This window comes from Pavona decussata, unplaced genomic scaffold, assembly GCF_977016875.1.
Source record: "Pavona decussata unplaced genomic scaffold, jaPavDecu1.1 SCAFFOLD_59, whole genome shotgun sequence".
Lineage (NCBI taxonomy): Eukaryota > Metazoa > Cnidaria > Anthozoa > Scleractinia > Agariciidae > Pavona > Pavona decussata.
Window position 1 is genome coordinate 1071115 of NW_028145481.1, and position 15782 is coordinate 1086896.

Here is a 15782-nt window from a genome sequence, read left to right on the forward strand (position 1 = left end):
CTTCCATTTGGGAGTGTCATAAATAATAAGCAAGGGGCAATATTTTTAGCAAAAGGATTAAAATCAACTGTACTTACTCGTGAAAAGGAGAAATCGTTAAGATTAACAAATTTTTAAAAGTAGTAAAAGCATTTAATCAACTGAAAATAAAAAAAATCCGAAATCCTAATTTCCTTACCCGCATAGTAGACTTTCCTTCGTACTGCAGTATAAATAAAGTGAATTACTTGCATTTAATGCGAAAATAAAGAGATGTTTGTGACAGTATAATGCGCCCATTGTTTTGAACTTTATCTTATAGCATTTTCAATTCAACCAGTTAGCACCAACATTGACATATCGGCATTATTGTCAAAGTGGTCATTTTGTTACTATTTTAACAAACTAATCAGTCACCATTGAATGGTTTTGTTTCCGTGCATCCAGATATGAATATAAAAAATACCAATTTGTTTTAATTGTTATGATTATCAATATAATTTTTTTTTCATCACGCAAATTCAGTAGCGATCTATATACGTAAAAATTGTAGTTTCACACTTTCGGTTAGTTTAACGGTTTCATTTTTAGGTTAATTAAGAGTTTTGATTTGTCTTCTTTCGTTTACTGTAATTCCTTTTCCTTTTTTTACCCATGAAAAATTAAAACAGACGGAGGTGACAGACCCGCCATGAGTCCACCAAGTTTCTGTTGCTTCTATTTCCGGCGGCAGTTGATGTTTTCCTCCAAGAGTTCGATATAACAATCAACAAGTTAAAATACTGGCGTGATACTACCTATAGGGTTTACAATTTAGACCTAAACCTTACCTGGAGGGTTTACAGTTTACAAATAACAGAGACGTGTGTCAGCTGCAAACTAATTGTGGACCGAAGGTAACGTTCCCACAGGCTACGGAACGTCTGCGTCACAGCTTGAATTGTTGTATTTGCCTCCCAAGGAACATCGCCTTAGATTGGAGATTTTTCAAATTTCAATTCACGCATCTGCAAACATTCGGGTAATTAGTGTAACTTCGGTAACAGTAATTAGCTGGCCTTGTTTCAAACTCGTCAGGATGGAGTACCTTAAATGTTTCACAGCTTTGAAATCCATTCGTGGTATGGCCGGCGCCATCGTGGACTACAAGCAGTCTCTTATTTTTCTTAGGGATAGTAAAGCGATCAAACCACGCGAGCGCGCGCGAAAAATTGCTTCCTGTGAAGATACGCGAGGCGCGGAGGGAAGTGAAATCGTTTCCCTCCGCGCAGTTTTCCGGCGAACTCGATTTGGGTGGGGGGTCGCTCTCTTTACCATCGCTAACAAAAATAACTAAGGGGTCACTCGCAATCTAGGCATCATCCTATCTCCTTTTTTGCTTTAAATGTGCGCACTAATATTCACAGCTGTAATACCAGGTACCGTGATTTGTTGAGTCTTAAATAACCAAGACTTCCACTAACTATCAAGGCTGGTATAGGGATAATGGCGCGAGGGTATTCTTTACTTAATGAATTTGGTAATTTTAAGACTCAACTGAAATAACATCTCAATTCCACCCTAATGATTTGATGTGTAGATTGCATCTTTGTTTTCTCGTTCAATGAGTGGTATTGCCGTTAAAGTATAATGTCTTGGTCTCCACTTAACAAGCTCACAGCTAAATTGGATGTCCCTAGAAAAATACCAAAATAAATAAATAAATAAATAAAATAAGTTCAGTATTTCAGCTCTATGGTCATATCGCCGCAAATGGTCCCCTAAGGTTCCAGCATGCCAGTTTTTAAACTTGCTTTCCTCCCACTCTTGACAGTATCGCATATGTTTTATGTTACGTTGCCTGTTGTTACTAACCAGGCGGCCTATTGACTGGGATATTTGAATACCGTAACACTAAAAAAATCTGTAAATAGTGAACACCGCTTTATTACCAAATAATAAAATCAAAGCCGTGAATTTGTGGATATCTAATATAAGCGTGTGACAGTTAATTTTTTTTTTTTTCATCTAAAGCTACAGAATAATAATTTCTAGTTGAAATTCAGCAAAATTGTAAAAACGCAAAATCGCTTAAAAGTAGCGAGACCACGCTCCTTTACTTGTCAACTGGAGAGTCCTACAATGAAATAATTCTTTAATTCCTTGTCAGTTTTCTGTCTCCCAATAAAGGTGCAGTCATCCCTTCACCAGCTTCATTTTCTAAGTCTAATCACATGTAAACAGTAGTTTACGATAAGGAGGTTCTGTTTATACAGTTATACTCTCATTAGGACTTAGTTCTCCTCCGCCGGAGGTGTACGTGTTGGCACCGTCCTTTATGATGATCTGAAGAAAAGGATAAATAATTCATTCAATAAATAATAATAATAATAATAATAATAATAATAATAATAATAATTCTTATAAATATATATTTACCATTAGCATAAATCTACTAGTGTTCTATCACGAATACCGTTCGCTGATTGGCTACGCTACTCACTATCTATTCTGTGATAGATAGTGAATAGCTGTTTTCAACAAAATGGCGGCCGCTTCGTCGCGTTTTCGAAGTGTCTGCGATGAGGAAATAGATAATTTACTTGTTATTTTTTGACCGACTAGTAGATTTATACTAAAACAATTAGATTATTCGCTCTCGATATCTATGCGTGATAGCTGATTCGGGCTGCGTCCTCATCAGCTATCACGCGATAGAAATCTCGAGCTCATAATCTAATTGTTAAGTAGATAATGTTTTCGCTCGCACCAATCAAGTTCCCAGAGCCCACTTCCTTTTTGGTCAGCACCAAGAAAGCGTCCTTGGTGCTGACCAAAAGGAAAGCGGGCTCTGGTAAAGAGACGCGCCGACAGGCGCCGATTGGCTACGCATGCTCAGTGGATAGCCTTTGCTTTTCACTTCCGAGCCTGACTGTCCTAGATTTTGCACGGGACATTTCCCCCTATTTTCCAGAAATAAAGTGTTCGAATGGGCATCGCTATCCACTGTCTTGATGTAAACTAAAACCATTATTCAACTGACGGTCGGTAAACAGTTGTAGATACCAGCCTCTAGTTCAGTGAAATGAATAATTGTTAAATATATCTTATGGGATGTTTCGTTTGGCAAGGTGGGTCAAAATGCAAACCGAAAGAAAAAATATGTCCGATTCTCGAAGTGAACTCGGATTACCTGATGACATCCCCAAACTCATTACAACAGTTAAATGGAACCTCCACTTTGACAACAAAATTTGGCGTTATATTGTTGGAAACGTGTAAATTCTTAATTTTAGTTTGAAAAGTAGAAATAACATTCAAGTGTGCAAAAAGTAAAATACGATTACTGGCGCCTATTTTCGCTTTTAAATTTCCCGTGCGCCGCCATTTTGGATTTTGTGACGTTATACGGTTGCCGGTCCGGTTGCCGCTATTGTCAGTGGGCGGAAGTTCTTTTGTGTGAAACAATTGAGCAACCTTATTACGTCATGAAACCCAACATGGCGGCGCCCGGGAATTTAAAAGCGAAATGAGCGATAATCAAATCCTGTTTTGTCCAACCCAGAAATATTATTTTCAAGTTTTCCAACAAAATGTAAAATGAGATTGTAGTTTCAACAATTTAGCGTTAACTTATTTCAGCAGTGGAGGTTTCCTTTAATGAACAGGATTTGCAACATAGTAGTTTAGTAGAAGAGTTTGCCCAAAGTATAAACGAAAACAGCGAATCATAATGCGCAGTAAAGCAAAATAACCAAAACAAACGCGAAAGTTACTTACAACACTCAATTGAAAACCAATCTAACCCTATAGCTTTGACGTACATGTTCTGCTTGTATTTGGTTCTTAATGATCTCCCCTACTGGAAAATCCACCCATTATCGTGTCGTAGTGAGAAGAAACAACTTACCTTAACGAATGTCCATCCATCGAAATAGCTTCCATTCGGGTTCTCTTGTAACCTGACTTTCAGATGACGAATAGTACCAACATCCTTAAATGCGACCAAGAAATGATCTGTGCTATTGTGAAAAAGAAATCAAGAATTTGAGTTTTCTTTTCTGTTTGTTATGGAGAGTGAGAAGCGGACGAACTACGAATTGGAAGATTCGGCTCAGAACATGTAATTCAATTTGGCGACCGTTCTATGAGCGGAAAGATTTGCGTCCAGTCTATTTGTCTTTTCCGAGCAAATCTATTTAGAACTACTTTTGCCGCGAAACGGTATGAACCGTTTTAAAAATAGATCTACTCGGGAAAGGGTCTCCGGATCATAGGTTATGAATAATGTCTAGTTTGCAGACAACAAACCAATAATATTTCCCGCCCAAGAAGTAGTTTTTGACATAGTATTATGTTGAAGTATTGAGACCTAGAGTTCAAGTGGTGTGTAAAGTAAGTTAAGGGTATCCTACAAAATGCCAGGAAACGTAAAAACCAAACTTCCAGATTATAATCTGGACCCAAGTTACGTCGACGTCTGGTCGAAACTAAACCTCATGCGATAAATTTTTACCATCTAAATCGTCCGCTTATGGTTTGTTTGTCGCTTAAACAACATGTGGCTCGAAGATATTAGCACTTTAGTGCTACACTGTAAATTCGAGGCTAAATAAAGTTGATTGATTGATTGATTGATTGATTGATTGATTGATTGATTGATTGATTGATTGATTGATTGATTGATGTGCAGTGTCCTTACGTGCCAGATTCGAAGTCGTCATGGTAACCTCCATGTCCAACACTGCTCTCCCCACTCTCCCCTCTGTCACCAATGAGCTCAAGGTACACAAAGGCATTTGTGCCGGAAAAAAAACCAGCAGTTTGTATTGTCACTTCCATGTTCCTGTCTAAACAATGTTATATAAAGGATCAGACATAGCGATTGCTTTTACAGAAAATATTTTTACATACGCCGTTCTTAGCCTAAACTTAGATCATCCACTCAGCCAATCACTGATCTATTTTCCATAAACTTTCTAAAATTTCTTAGCTGTAGGGCTCCGCGCGCGCGCCTTTGGCGCGCACGGAGCTCCACTAAAATCTACCGTACGGAAAAAGATGGCGGCTGTACATTCTACCACAATACCTTGCGGACCTCACACAGCCAACTGGTACAGAACAAACCATATTTTTGGCGCAATTCGTCTCTGTAATAACAACATTGTGTATGCTAGGTTTGAAGTTTTAGAACGTTTTCTGTGCGTTTTTGTGAGCGCTTTTAAGGTGTTCATACGCTGAGAATTATGAGTAGATGTAACAGTCGGCATCTGTTTCGGAACGGTGGATTAATTGTCAAGAGGTTTTGACTGAATTACGGCCAGGGGTATAATTAACATGCTATATATATATAGAGAGAGAGAGAATACAGTAAACACCCACATTAAAAAACCTACTTTTTTCAAGGTCAGCCTGAAAATAAGTCTTCATGTATTTATTGTAAGGCTCTTATATAACAGGTGTCTAAAATGTCGAATGTCAGCCTTAATTCTAGTGTATAAATAGTTTAAAATAAGCAAAAAGTTCAGTTAATTTATTATTTTTATTTTTTTCCAAGTTATCTTAAGAATAAGTTAACGAATCAATAATTAGCTATGAATCGCTTTTACAATACTGTATTTGTTATAGTCATGCAAATAAAGCTTGTTGTGATTGTTTGCCTGGAGGCTCTTCATCCACTTGTTCTTTTATGCGGGTATTTACTGTACTAATGGGTCATTTTGTTTCTCGTTTTAGATAAAAGGCCACTCGGCTAGGTCCTCATGGCTTTCTATCCGTATGCTCGTTGCACTATATTACGTGTGAACACTCCCGTAGATTGTCTAACCCTTACATAATTTGCTTACAATACGCACCTATTCACTTAAAACCTACCAACTGTATAATGAGGCAATTAAATAACACCAGTTTTCATTAATGGAAACAGACATTATTTCGTTTTATTTTGTCTTGTACTAGTTTGTTTTGATTCGTTATGTTGTGTGTTCCGTTTTCTTTTGTTTTGTTTGGAACGAAATCTATTGACATTTGTCCTGTCGCATATACCGGCAGATATCAGGGGACCCCTAACGGTTCATATCGGTGGATAACTTTTTCGGAAGACCTAAATTGCCTCAGGAATTAGAATATTTAGTCGTAAAGAAAATCTAAAGTTTTCTTCGGCAAAATGTCAGCTCAAATTTTCGTCACACTAGAAAACTAATTCCTTTCGTTTTCGAAAGTGCAAATACCTCGTTAAAAATGCGAAAAAAGAACAGCTAGCATTTTCGTAAAACAGCTCGTAGATTCAGGGAATAAGATTTCGTTCGCTAAAACTGTCTGCAAGTTAAATTATCAGCTAAAGCATGTGAACAGATCATACTGTATGAGTTCACACAGATCTGTTTTTAAAAGCACACAGAACGATCCGGAAATACAACATTTTAAGTATTTTGTTTAAATGTTCTTGTTGGGCACCCCTGAGATCTTGACAGTTAATGGTACAAGTTTTATGTAATGTTTAAAACACGAGAAGCAGTGTTTTATCGGGATTTAAAACCTCGAGGCGCAGCCGAGTGGTTTTAGATCCGATAAAACACGTGCTGAGAGTTTTTTAAACGGCTTCAAAAACATTCCTGGAGAAGCGTGTGTCAAGAGAGTTGATAATAATGATGCTTTTTGTGAACGTTGTAAATTAGCATACGAGAAAAACATTAAACACCGCATGGGAGGGAGAGTTTTTATCGGATATAAAACCACTGCACGTGACGTTTTATCGACCATTTGATAGGTCAATGAGCTTATGAATTGTTAATGAGTTTTTGAATTGTTTTTTTGTTTGTTTGTTTGTTTGTTTGTTTGTTTTTGCAAGCCAAGAAAAACACGTCATGGTCAGTAGAATTTCGAAAGTTCAACGGAGTAAATTTAAGATAGGGTTAGAAACCTAACCTGGATAAATGATCAACTCTAGATCTAAAATATACATTTGTACTTACACACATTGCTTCCCTCAGCACATCTGTACAGTCTATTAATCTTCATGATGTCATCAGCCGACATGGCATTTCTGTTTCCAAGCTCCATATTTTTATTTGACTTGGCTTCCATGGTTACGAGTTCTTTCGACTTTGCAAAAGCGTGCTTGCCATATTGCATGATGGAGTGAAGATCATAAGCAAACCCTAAGTTGTCATTCTGGCTCGACCCGTATTTCTTCATTACGCTTTCCCTGAAACCTGTGAATCAAACCATATAGTAATTGTCAGGATAAAGCATTTTCCCTTTATCAGCTTAAATTATCAATTGCACAGTCTAAGTCTGTTTATAGAAGAAGTATGGCTCCTTGATCTAAAAAATGTATTCTGCAGAACTTTCCTGCGGTATTGTTTTCATGCTGTACAAGATGGTTCTAGTTTTTCAGTCTGTGGATGAAATCCAATATGACCATTTAAATGAAAGCTACCAGAGCAGTACTTTCCTGTGGTGCTGTTTATTATGCTGTACAGGGTGGTTCCAACTTTGGAGTCTGTGGCTCCACTGAAATCCTAAAGTGTGACCATTCAAATGAAAGCTTCTGAGCAGTACTTTCCTGTGCTGCTGTTTATTGTGCTGTACAAGGTGGTTCTAACTTTTGAGTCTGTGGATGAAATCATTAAGTGTGACCATTCAAATGAAAGCTACTGAGCAGTACTTTCCTGTGCTGCTGTTTATTATGCTGTACAAGATGGTTCTAACTTTTGAGTCTGTGGATGACATCCTAAAGCTACTGAGCAAAATTTCGTTACACTTGAAAACTAATTCCTTTCGTTTTGGAAGGGGCAAATATGTCGTTAACAATACGAAAAAGAGGTCTGCTAGCATTTCCTAAAACCTGAACGACTAGTAATTTCGGGAAATAAAATTCCGTTTCCTAAAACCAAAGTTCGGCCTTATGTGCTTACTGGCGCGCGGAGAGTTGATGATGATGAAAACCAAAGCATCCGAACAAACACTCTCTATTAGCCATACACAAACACGTCTTTAAACGAGCGCCAATTAAACGATCTGGGAACACAGTAGGCAACATTAAAAAGTATTTTTGCTTTTAAGTTGTCTTTGGGTGCATGTCTTGTAGTTGTTTCATGTTATTGCGGCCCCTAAATATTATCATAATGATTGTTTTAATTTTCTTTCTCTGTGCGCGAGCGGGTGGAATTCTGTAAATCATGCAATCTGATTGGTTCCGGCAGCGGGCGGAATTTTTCGATCATGCCCGCCAACTCAGGTGAATTTGTTGCGTGATTTATTGAAAGACCTTGAATCTTGCTTTGTTGCGGAAAAAATAAAAAATAATGTTATTTACCGCTGTAGGTCGGTCTGTATTGAGAAAAACTGTGTCCACCGTCTTGAGTACAGTTTTTTTCCCAGTACGGACCTCCCGGCCGGTGAATAACATATATTTAGTTTGATAGTAATGGGATAGTTTGCCAGAGTAACAAAAAATTCAAGACTTGGTAACATACTCGGATCAATGTTTTCCTCATAAATTGTTAGGTACTCATCTCGGTCAGCTCTGTTGTGCTCATGGTAAAACCCCAGCACGTGCAGGAGTTCGTGTAAAATTGTTCCTTTGTATTCGCAGGCTGCAGCAAGATAAACGACTTGTTCGTAGCCTTGCTTCCCGATTTTCGATTTACAACTAAAACAAGAAGACAAAAAATATTCATCTCAATGTCATTTCAGGCATCTTTACCTTACAATTCGTAATTAAAGAAATTCCCTTTCTAAATTCGTCGTATTCAGTCTCAAAAATATTCCAGAAATATTTGCACGTTCCAATTACGTACCAAAATCTTCAACGAAGTAACTGACTGAAAATACATCATTCTGATTATTTATATCCTGTGAACAGGCTCCCAAAGTTGTGCAAAGGGCTAAGGAATAAAGAGCGGGGCAGAGTGTGCCGAGGGCGGTCTGTGCGGCGAGAACGAAATGCCCCACCCCCCTCCCCCCGCCTCCTCCTTTCGTTCTGATCCCCAGACCGAGCTTGATTTTTCTCTTCACCTTATAATGGAGATATCATTCGTCAGGGACTGCCTATTATTTAGGGGCGACCTGCACAGTTTGTAGCGTCTCACATTATAGGTCGAGAGGACCAAAGAACGAACCAGAAAAACAATGGAGCTGCAGTTTATCAGGGTCCAGTGAAAATAGAGCTTAAGAAAGGGGCAGGCCAACTGATTATTTAGCACCAAAACTAAAGTCGAAAAATAATTATCTGCTACATTATTTCTCGACATGGTTTAAACTAAATCAGTCCCTTCTCTCCCCTCCCTTCTTACTTACCCTGCACCTTCCTTAAATTTAACATAGTCCCGTTCGTTTGTCTGGGGACGAAAACGAACGCAGGTGGCCACGTCCAAATCCTGTATGGCGCGAGCTAATTCAGATTCTCCTCGTGAGTCTAAATCTGTGATGAAAAGCATAAAAATTCCCTTAGCTCACTGCAATTTACGACCGTTTTTTCCAACAACTGGATGACTATTTAAAGATATAAAAATGTTCAGGTTTGAATGATTGCCCATTAATTGATTTGCTGACTAGCTGACTGACTAATAAAATGTCTGTCTGTCTGTCTGACTGACTGACTGACTGACTGACTGGCTAACTGACTGACTGACTGTCTGACTGACTGACTGATCGACCGACTGATTGTCTGAGTATCTGACTAACTGACTGTTTGACTGATTGACTAATTTATGTGTCTAACTAACTGACTTACTTACTGACTGACTGACTGACTGACTGACTGACTGACTGATTGGTTTTTTAAGTGACATGACTGTTTGACTGATTGACTGAGCGACTAACTGGTGTATCTTTCTAATTGACTTATTCACTGACTAGAATGTGGATCAATTGGTAGGTCAGATGAACAAATGGTTGACTTTTAAAGCAAATACAAATGAAAGTTTTATAAAGATCTATATTCTGCTGGTTTATTGCAAGATTGCTAGAGGAAGTCTTTCACGCCTCCCCAACAATTTACAGCACGTAAACTGTCAGAGGCCAGAAAAGTTCCGCTGACTTCAGGAGTGCCTGTCGTAGAATATGCTAAAGAACCTAAAGCTCTGGTTGGATTATCAAGTGAGGAATGTTATTCTATTTGGAAAGATTGTCACTAGACTTCATGGAATTGTTCTAATCTTTGGCGGTAGTTTTTTCAGTTGATGTGTTGCACGTTAGCTAGGCTTCTGGTCAGATATATATATAGGGTTAAAGATGAGTTAGGAGTTAGTGTTATTCCCTCATCCATAGAGCATTTTCTTTATTTAAAATGCAATAAGCCTCATCTTACAAGCGGAGATCACCCTGGAGATGAGGTTGAAGGAGTCTAGCTAACCGAAGATATGAAAGTGTGTTTCTACATCTGGGAATTGGGGAGAAAGGGTGAGGTAGAAGGAGCTTGATACTTCGATTTTCTAGCCCCATACCGTTGATATTCACAGGGATCTTGACGATAGTCTTTCCGCCTTCTGTAGAGGTTGCCCATCTGTATTTAGAGGAACGAATCACGCCTCTTTTGACAAAGTCGTCTCTCTCATCCAGCGATAGCTCATTGGTGCCTGCGTAAATTAAAACATCCTTGAAAATTCAGTTATCACAACGCTACTGAGCAGTGCTTTCGCGTGGTGTCATAGATCAAATTAACATCCAGTGATTCGTGGTGTTTTCCTGTGGTTATAGGCATTTGATCGTTCAATTCAGTATTTTATAATAACTGTCAAAATTCTCGCTCGCTGATTGGCTCATAGCAGGAGCTTATGACCCATAAGCTCCTGCTCATAGCTATTCTCTGTAAGAGTGCAGACAATAAAAATGACGTCAGATGAAACGCACGCGCTTTCTCGAGGGAAGATAAAGCCAAATCCGTGCGTATTTTTTTCCATGTTATTGTAAGAAACAAATCGACGGTAGTTTTTTATGGTCTATACGCTTATAGACCACAAAATGACGCCGTAAAATGTTCAAAACCACCCACCTGTGAGCTCGTTGAACACTTTATGGCGTCATTTTATGATCTATTCAACAATTATACAATAAACACTGTAAATCTCGCGTTTTGATTGACGTAGAGGAGCTTGTGATTAGAGTTTTTACAATAACTGTCAAAATTTTTCGCGCGCTGATTGGTCCGTAGAACAGACAGTGATCAGAGTCTTAAGTCCAGCCATGGTCTGGTCAACAAAGTTTTGCAAACTGTTTTGGCGAGTAGCGGACAAACTTAGGCAAATTTGCACAAGAAAGCAAAGTGTCGGATGAAAAATTGGACAAAGACCATTGCAAGTGACGTCAACCACGTTAAAAAAGCTTGAACTTTGCTTTGATGTGAAAAGGAAAGAAAAATTTGTCTAAATATGTCACCGATACAAATCTGGTAATGGCGAGTAATCGATCACAAGTGGCGGTGAAGCGACTGACATGCTGTAATATTTTGGGGTCACCAGTTCCTTCTGGAATAAATGTTAGTTTTAAAAATATTTTTAGTGAAATTGTCAGTGAAATCAACCAGTTAGAGGATCGCAATTATGTGTATGAAGAAATTTAAAAGTTTCCGTGAAAGTTTTTGACTCGGCTCGGTCAACTTGATGATCGCTCACGAAATGTGGTCAAATGTCTTGGTTATTGTATAAAACAAATACGGATTTCGATCAGCTAACATGATCGTCCGCCTACCAAGATCTAATCCTCTGGCCAATTTTCCTTAGTCATCAAGTGATCTTGATTCAGTTCATTCGGTTGGCCGCTGTTTATTCTCGCGTTCTGTTCAAAGATTGTGCTCTTCTTACTCCTCCCGCTACGTTGTGATTAATAATCTGCATACTATGGTGATCAAATATTTTAAAGTCCATCCTAACCTCTGAACTTTGTAACATATTTTTTAGAAAGAAAAACTGCTATGCGACCAATGGAAATCGACCCAGCGAACTTCATAATATTTTCAACGATTTTGCCGTAAATCACAACTGAGAATTATGGGCACTGAAGCACCGTTCAATTATTCTCCGGGAAGTATTTGGAAAACTGGATTGTTGATTACCTAATACGGGCGGACATCAAATTTTAAAATCCGTATTCGCATAAATATTGATTGGATATGCATTTGTTGTACTCACTTAAAAATATTTGAAGTCAGTCTTAGCCTCTCCCAGAAATTTTTCAAAATTAAATTTTTCGATTTCTTAAAGCAAAACCTGGACTTAGTCACACTCACAGAGGTACACTGAACGACAAACATAGCTCTTGTCCGATCAGCTAAGAAACGAATTTTTACCTGATCTCCTAAACGTTTCCACAGGAGAGGCTACCACCAAACCAAGGCTTACAAAGAGCAAAATAGCATTCAACAAGAACATTACAAATTGTCGCTTTTTGGGAAGATCTCGCACAGACTTCGGTGAAAGTAGAAAAGACACAACTAAAGGGGTGTCGTTAAAAATAAACGGTCACCTTGTTTTAACTGACAAATGCAGCTGTTCTGTTGCACTTGAATAAACAACAATGAATGCGCAGGCAATAATAGTTTGTTATAAAGTCCATTGAGAAATCTGATTGTTGCGGAATAAATGTATACATCTTTTTTGACATCTCTAGTGAAAATCGTTAATTAAGTTTTCAAACTCGCTTCGATAAAAACGTTAGGTTAGCCAAGTCGGTTTCAGTTATTCTATATTAACGTATGCTGGCTTAATGTTCCCTATGGAATTGCGTGTACTTGTTGTACGCTTTTTTGTAAAAGAAACGGTCAACGTGATAAAGGTTTTCAAATGGAAATTCATTTTCATAAACAAAAGCCGCAATCACAATTTCACACTTAACGAGTTCGATTTGTGCTGCAATTAAGAATTATGTTGCAATTACGTAGAAACTAAATTCTGCTAAGTTCAGTCTATAGTAAATGAGATGAACTAAAAAATTGGAAACAAAAGTGAGTTTTGCTGGCGGTTCCTTTTTCCTCGCAAAAGGTAAACAAAAATTAAAAGTCTCTTCCGATCGTTATTGTTTGTATCATAATTGTTTTGCGAGTTTTCTCTCTCGTTGCACGGTTTCATTGTTTTAAAATACTCCCCAAGGAGATTCTTAAGAGTTTAAATTGATTTCTTATTATATCTATTATAGCACTCAGTTCTACAACAGTGATTTTCCTGTTTATGATTTGTTCAGTTTTAAACATTTTTGTATTACAATAAGATTTTGGAACATACTTTTGCGGTTGATAAATCCCTTTTATTTCCACAATAATTTCATTGCCAAAATTTTATTGCCAAAATTGCACAATAATTTCATTGCTAAAATAATCAAAAAGTAAAATAATAAACAAATACACTTTTTTATAATAACGAAAAATTGTTTTCGGAATATTGAAACAAGAATATCTCTTGGGTTCTTGGAATAAACCATTAAATGTTCAAACATTCATTATACCCTTAACCCCGTGTAATATGCGAAGACAGTGTTTTTTCTTTTGCTCTAAGAGCAAATTTTCTAACAGCAATTTTTCCCAGACTCGCGATTATTTTTAGATATCAATTAGTTTTAAGAGTGACTCGTCTTAAAATCCTCTTATTCAATTTTCATCTAGAAATAGATTTCGCTCCAAACTCTTCCATCAACTTCTCTTGGCAAGTAGGCAACTGAAATTTGATTCGCTCAAGGCAGAAACACTTTGTACCCTCAGACAGTTACTACAGTTATTGAAGCTTATGATTGCAATTCATTATACTATAAACGTGAAGGGTCATCGTTCATAACTAGCGAATAAGGAGGTTTTGATTGATCGTAAAAAGATTACGAAAACCCTCAAATTGAGGTCGTTAACGCTAATTGCATCCTTACTGCGCATGCACGTGATTCATGTCATACAACAATCTCGTTCTCAGAGGCTGCGTTCCTTTTGGTCAGCACCAAGGAAGCAAGACCTCTGGGCTAATCAATGTCAAAATCCAGCAAAATCGAAATCTGATTGGATATTACATTTTACCGGAAGCGTCTTTGAATCGGAGGTTTCAAAACAAGAAAAGAAATAGACTGTCAAAGATATCAAAGCAAAAACCGCGATAGAATCAAAATGCAACTAAATTTTCATACGCTTCTTATTTTTTGCAGTGAGTATACACGAAAAAGATAGCAAGTCAAATCACATGACTAAACGGAAAAGGCGCGAAAACCTTTGCGATATGTTGCAGCGTTTGACAAAGCTGAATGACAGTATGACACTTGCGTCGGTCGAGGTTAACGATGGACCTGACAATTTTCGGAAAAACTCCTATAATTATCGACTCTGAAATGCGGTTCATAGTCAATGCTGGCCGTTTAAAATCGTTCTCAACATTGTCTAAAGCAGATAAGAGTTTAACAGCCTTTCTCGTACTGTTAAAGGAACTGAAAGAAGCAAACTTGTAATCCATTAGGCACCGCGGAGTCTGCGAGTTGATCTGACTGGAGCAGAATTTATTGAAGATTACTTTGTTGAACAGGAACAGATATTGTATCAGCAGCCCAGCAGAAACATAATTGAACTTGAACAAGGAAAACCAACGGCCTTTGTTACCAATGCTTTAAAAGCGGAGTATTCAAGAACGTGTGGCACAAAAAGTGGTTCAGAAAGCGGACGGACAGAAAGACAAAAATATTAACGCTTGGAATAGCGATCGTTGTCACTCTTTACACAACAGTTCATTTGTGAGCTTTGTAAGTTTACAGCTTATAGGACTGATAAAGTACATCGAGTGCAGGTAATTTTTTTTTTTTTCAGGGTGAGTTTCTTAAGCTTGCACCGAGTGTGTGAATTGAAAAAAAAATTGCCGCTCTTTCTGATACGGCTTAGATTTTCAAGTTGCTGGTTATTTTGGTTGAACGTTTACAAATTTGTGGCTTGTTATTAAATGAACTTCTGTTATTTTATTGTATTTATTCTGGCATCATGGTATCTGGGTAAGCAAAAGCTGATCTTGTGAAACCTATCGTTTGTAAATTTTACGGCGGAAAAAATTAAGCTTACGTTTGTAAACATTTGTTGGTATTTGTCGTCGACGGCAATCAGGCTAGGAACGATATCTTGCTGAAGTTTCTCGAATGTTGTTTGAAAATCTTTACCCTGTTTTAGTTAATTAGGTTAAAGCTTATATAACCTCCGACCAGGCTCTATTTTCGTTTCGCTATTAACTTTACCGTGGTGTCATGAGAAAACTTGGCTATCTCATACTGCGTGGTCTGCGTATATTCACCCCCATTTTAAAGTTTTAAAAACTACATTTTACAAGCGAAAACAAGCTTAATTTAATTCCAAATGAGTATAGTACAACAAATGGTTTCTAATCGCCATAGCCTATATATGTTTTTTTTACCCCTGCCTATGGAAAATGTTTGGTTTTCTAAAACGACCTGACAATGTGCAAAATGAATTTGTCGCGGTTGAGAGAGGCAAATCGTCGACAAACCCAGATTTTACGCAGCCTTTGTTTTGGTTGTTTTGTTTTCAAGGAAGTCTCACATGAATGACAATCACTGGCAAACGGGACAAATGGAGGTTGTCGCCTTTTTCACTCGTTTTCTTGGCCTTTGATGCTCTTTACCAGAGGCTGTCTTCCTCTCAGTCAGCAGTATTCCCCCTTTAAACCGGAAAAAGGATCCTTGCTTCCGGTTTCTGATTAGCCCAGAGCTCGTGGACGTGTGGCCACCGCTGGCCTAAAACGCGCGCGGGCTCTGGGGACGAGATTGGTCATACAAGAATGCGCACGCATTCTTACAAATCTAACCACATATAGGTTGCGTTAACTTTGCCCTCAGTTTATTGCTTCTCTATA

At 38.0% G+C, this 15782-nt stretch overlaps 1 protein-coding gene across 1 annotated transcript; it reads right to left on the minus strand.

Annotated features, from left to right (window-relative positions):
- Nucleotides 1–1906: 1906 nt before the first annotated feature.
- On the minus strand, nt 1907–12377 carry LOC146479319 (hatching enzyme 1.2-like). The gene is made up of 8 exons (XM_085110979.1): nt 12251–12377; nt 10410–10541; nt 9262–9385; nt 8439–8614; nt 6933–7172; nt 4661–4808; nt 3869–3980; nt 1907–2304 (listed from the first exon to the last, which is right to left on the minus strand). Exons 1-8 carry the CDS (start codon nt 12330–12332, stop codon nt 2227–2229), a joined length of 1092 nt encoding a protein of 363 aa, XP_084967105.1. The 5' UTR covers nt 12333–12377; the 3' UTR covers nt 1907–2226.
- Between the last annotated feature and the right edge of the window lie 3405 nt (nt 12378–15782).

Excerpts from the sequence above, each read along its gene's own strand:
- LOC146479319 (XM_085110979.1), bottom strand. The coding sequence starts at position 12,332 with ATGTTCTTGTTGAATGCTATTTTGCTCTTTGTAAGCCTTGGTTTGGTG. Across the intron at positions 10,542-12,250 it reads GGAAACGTTTAGGAGATCAG|GCACCAATGAGCTATCGCTG; the intron begins GTAAAAATTCGT and ends TAATTTACGCAG. Across the intron at positions 2,305-3,868 it reads ATGGATGGACATTCGTTAAG|ATCATCATAAAGGACGGTGC; the intron begins GTAAGTTGTTTC and ends CCTTTTCTTCAG.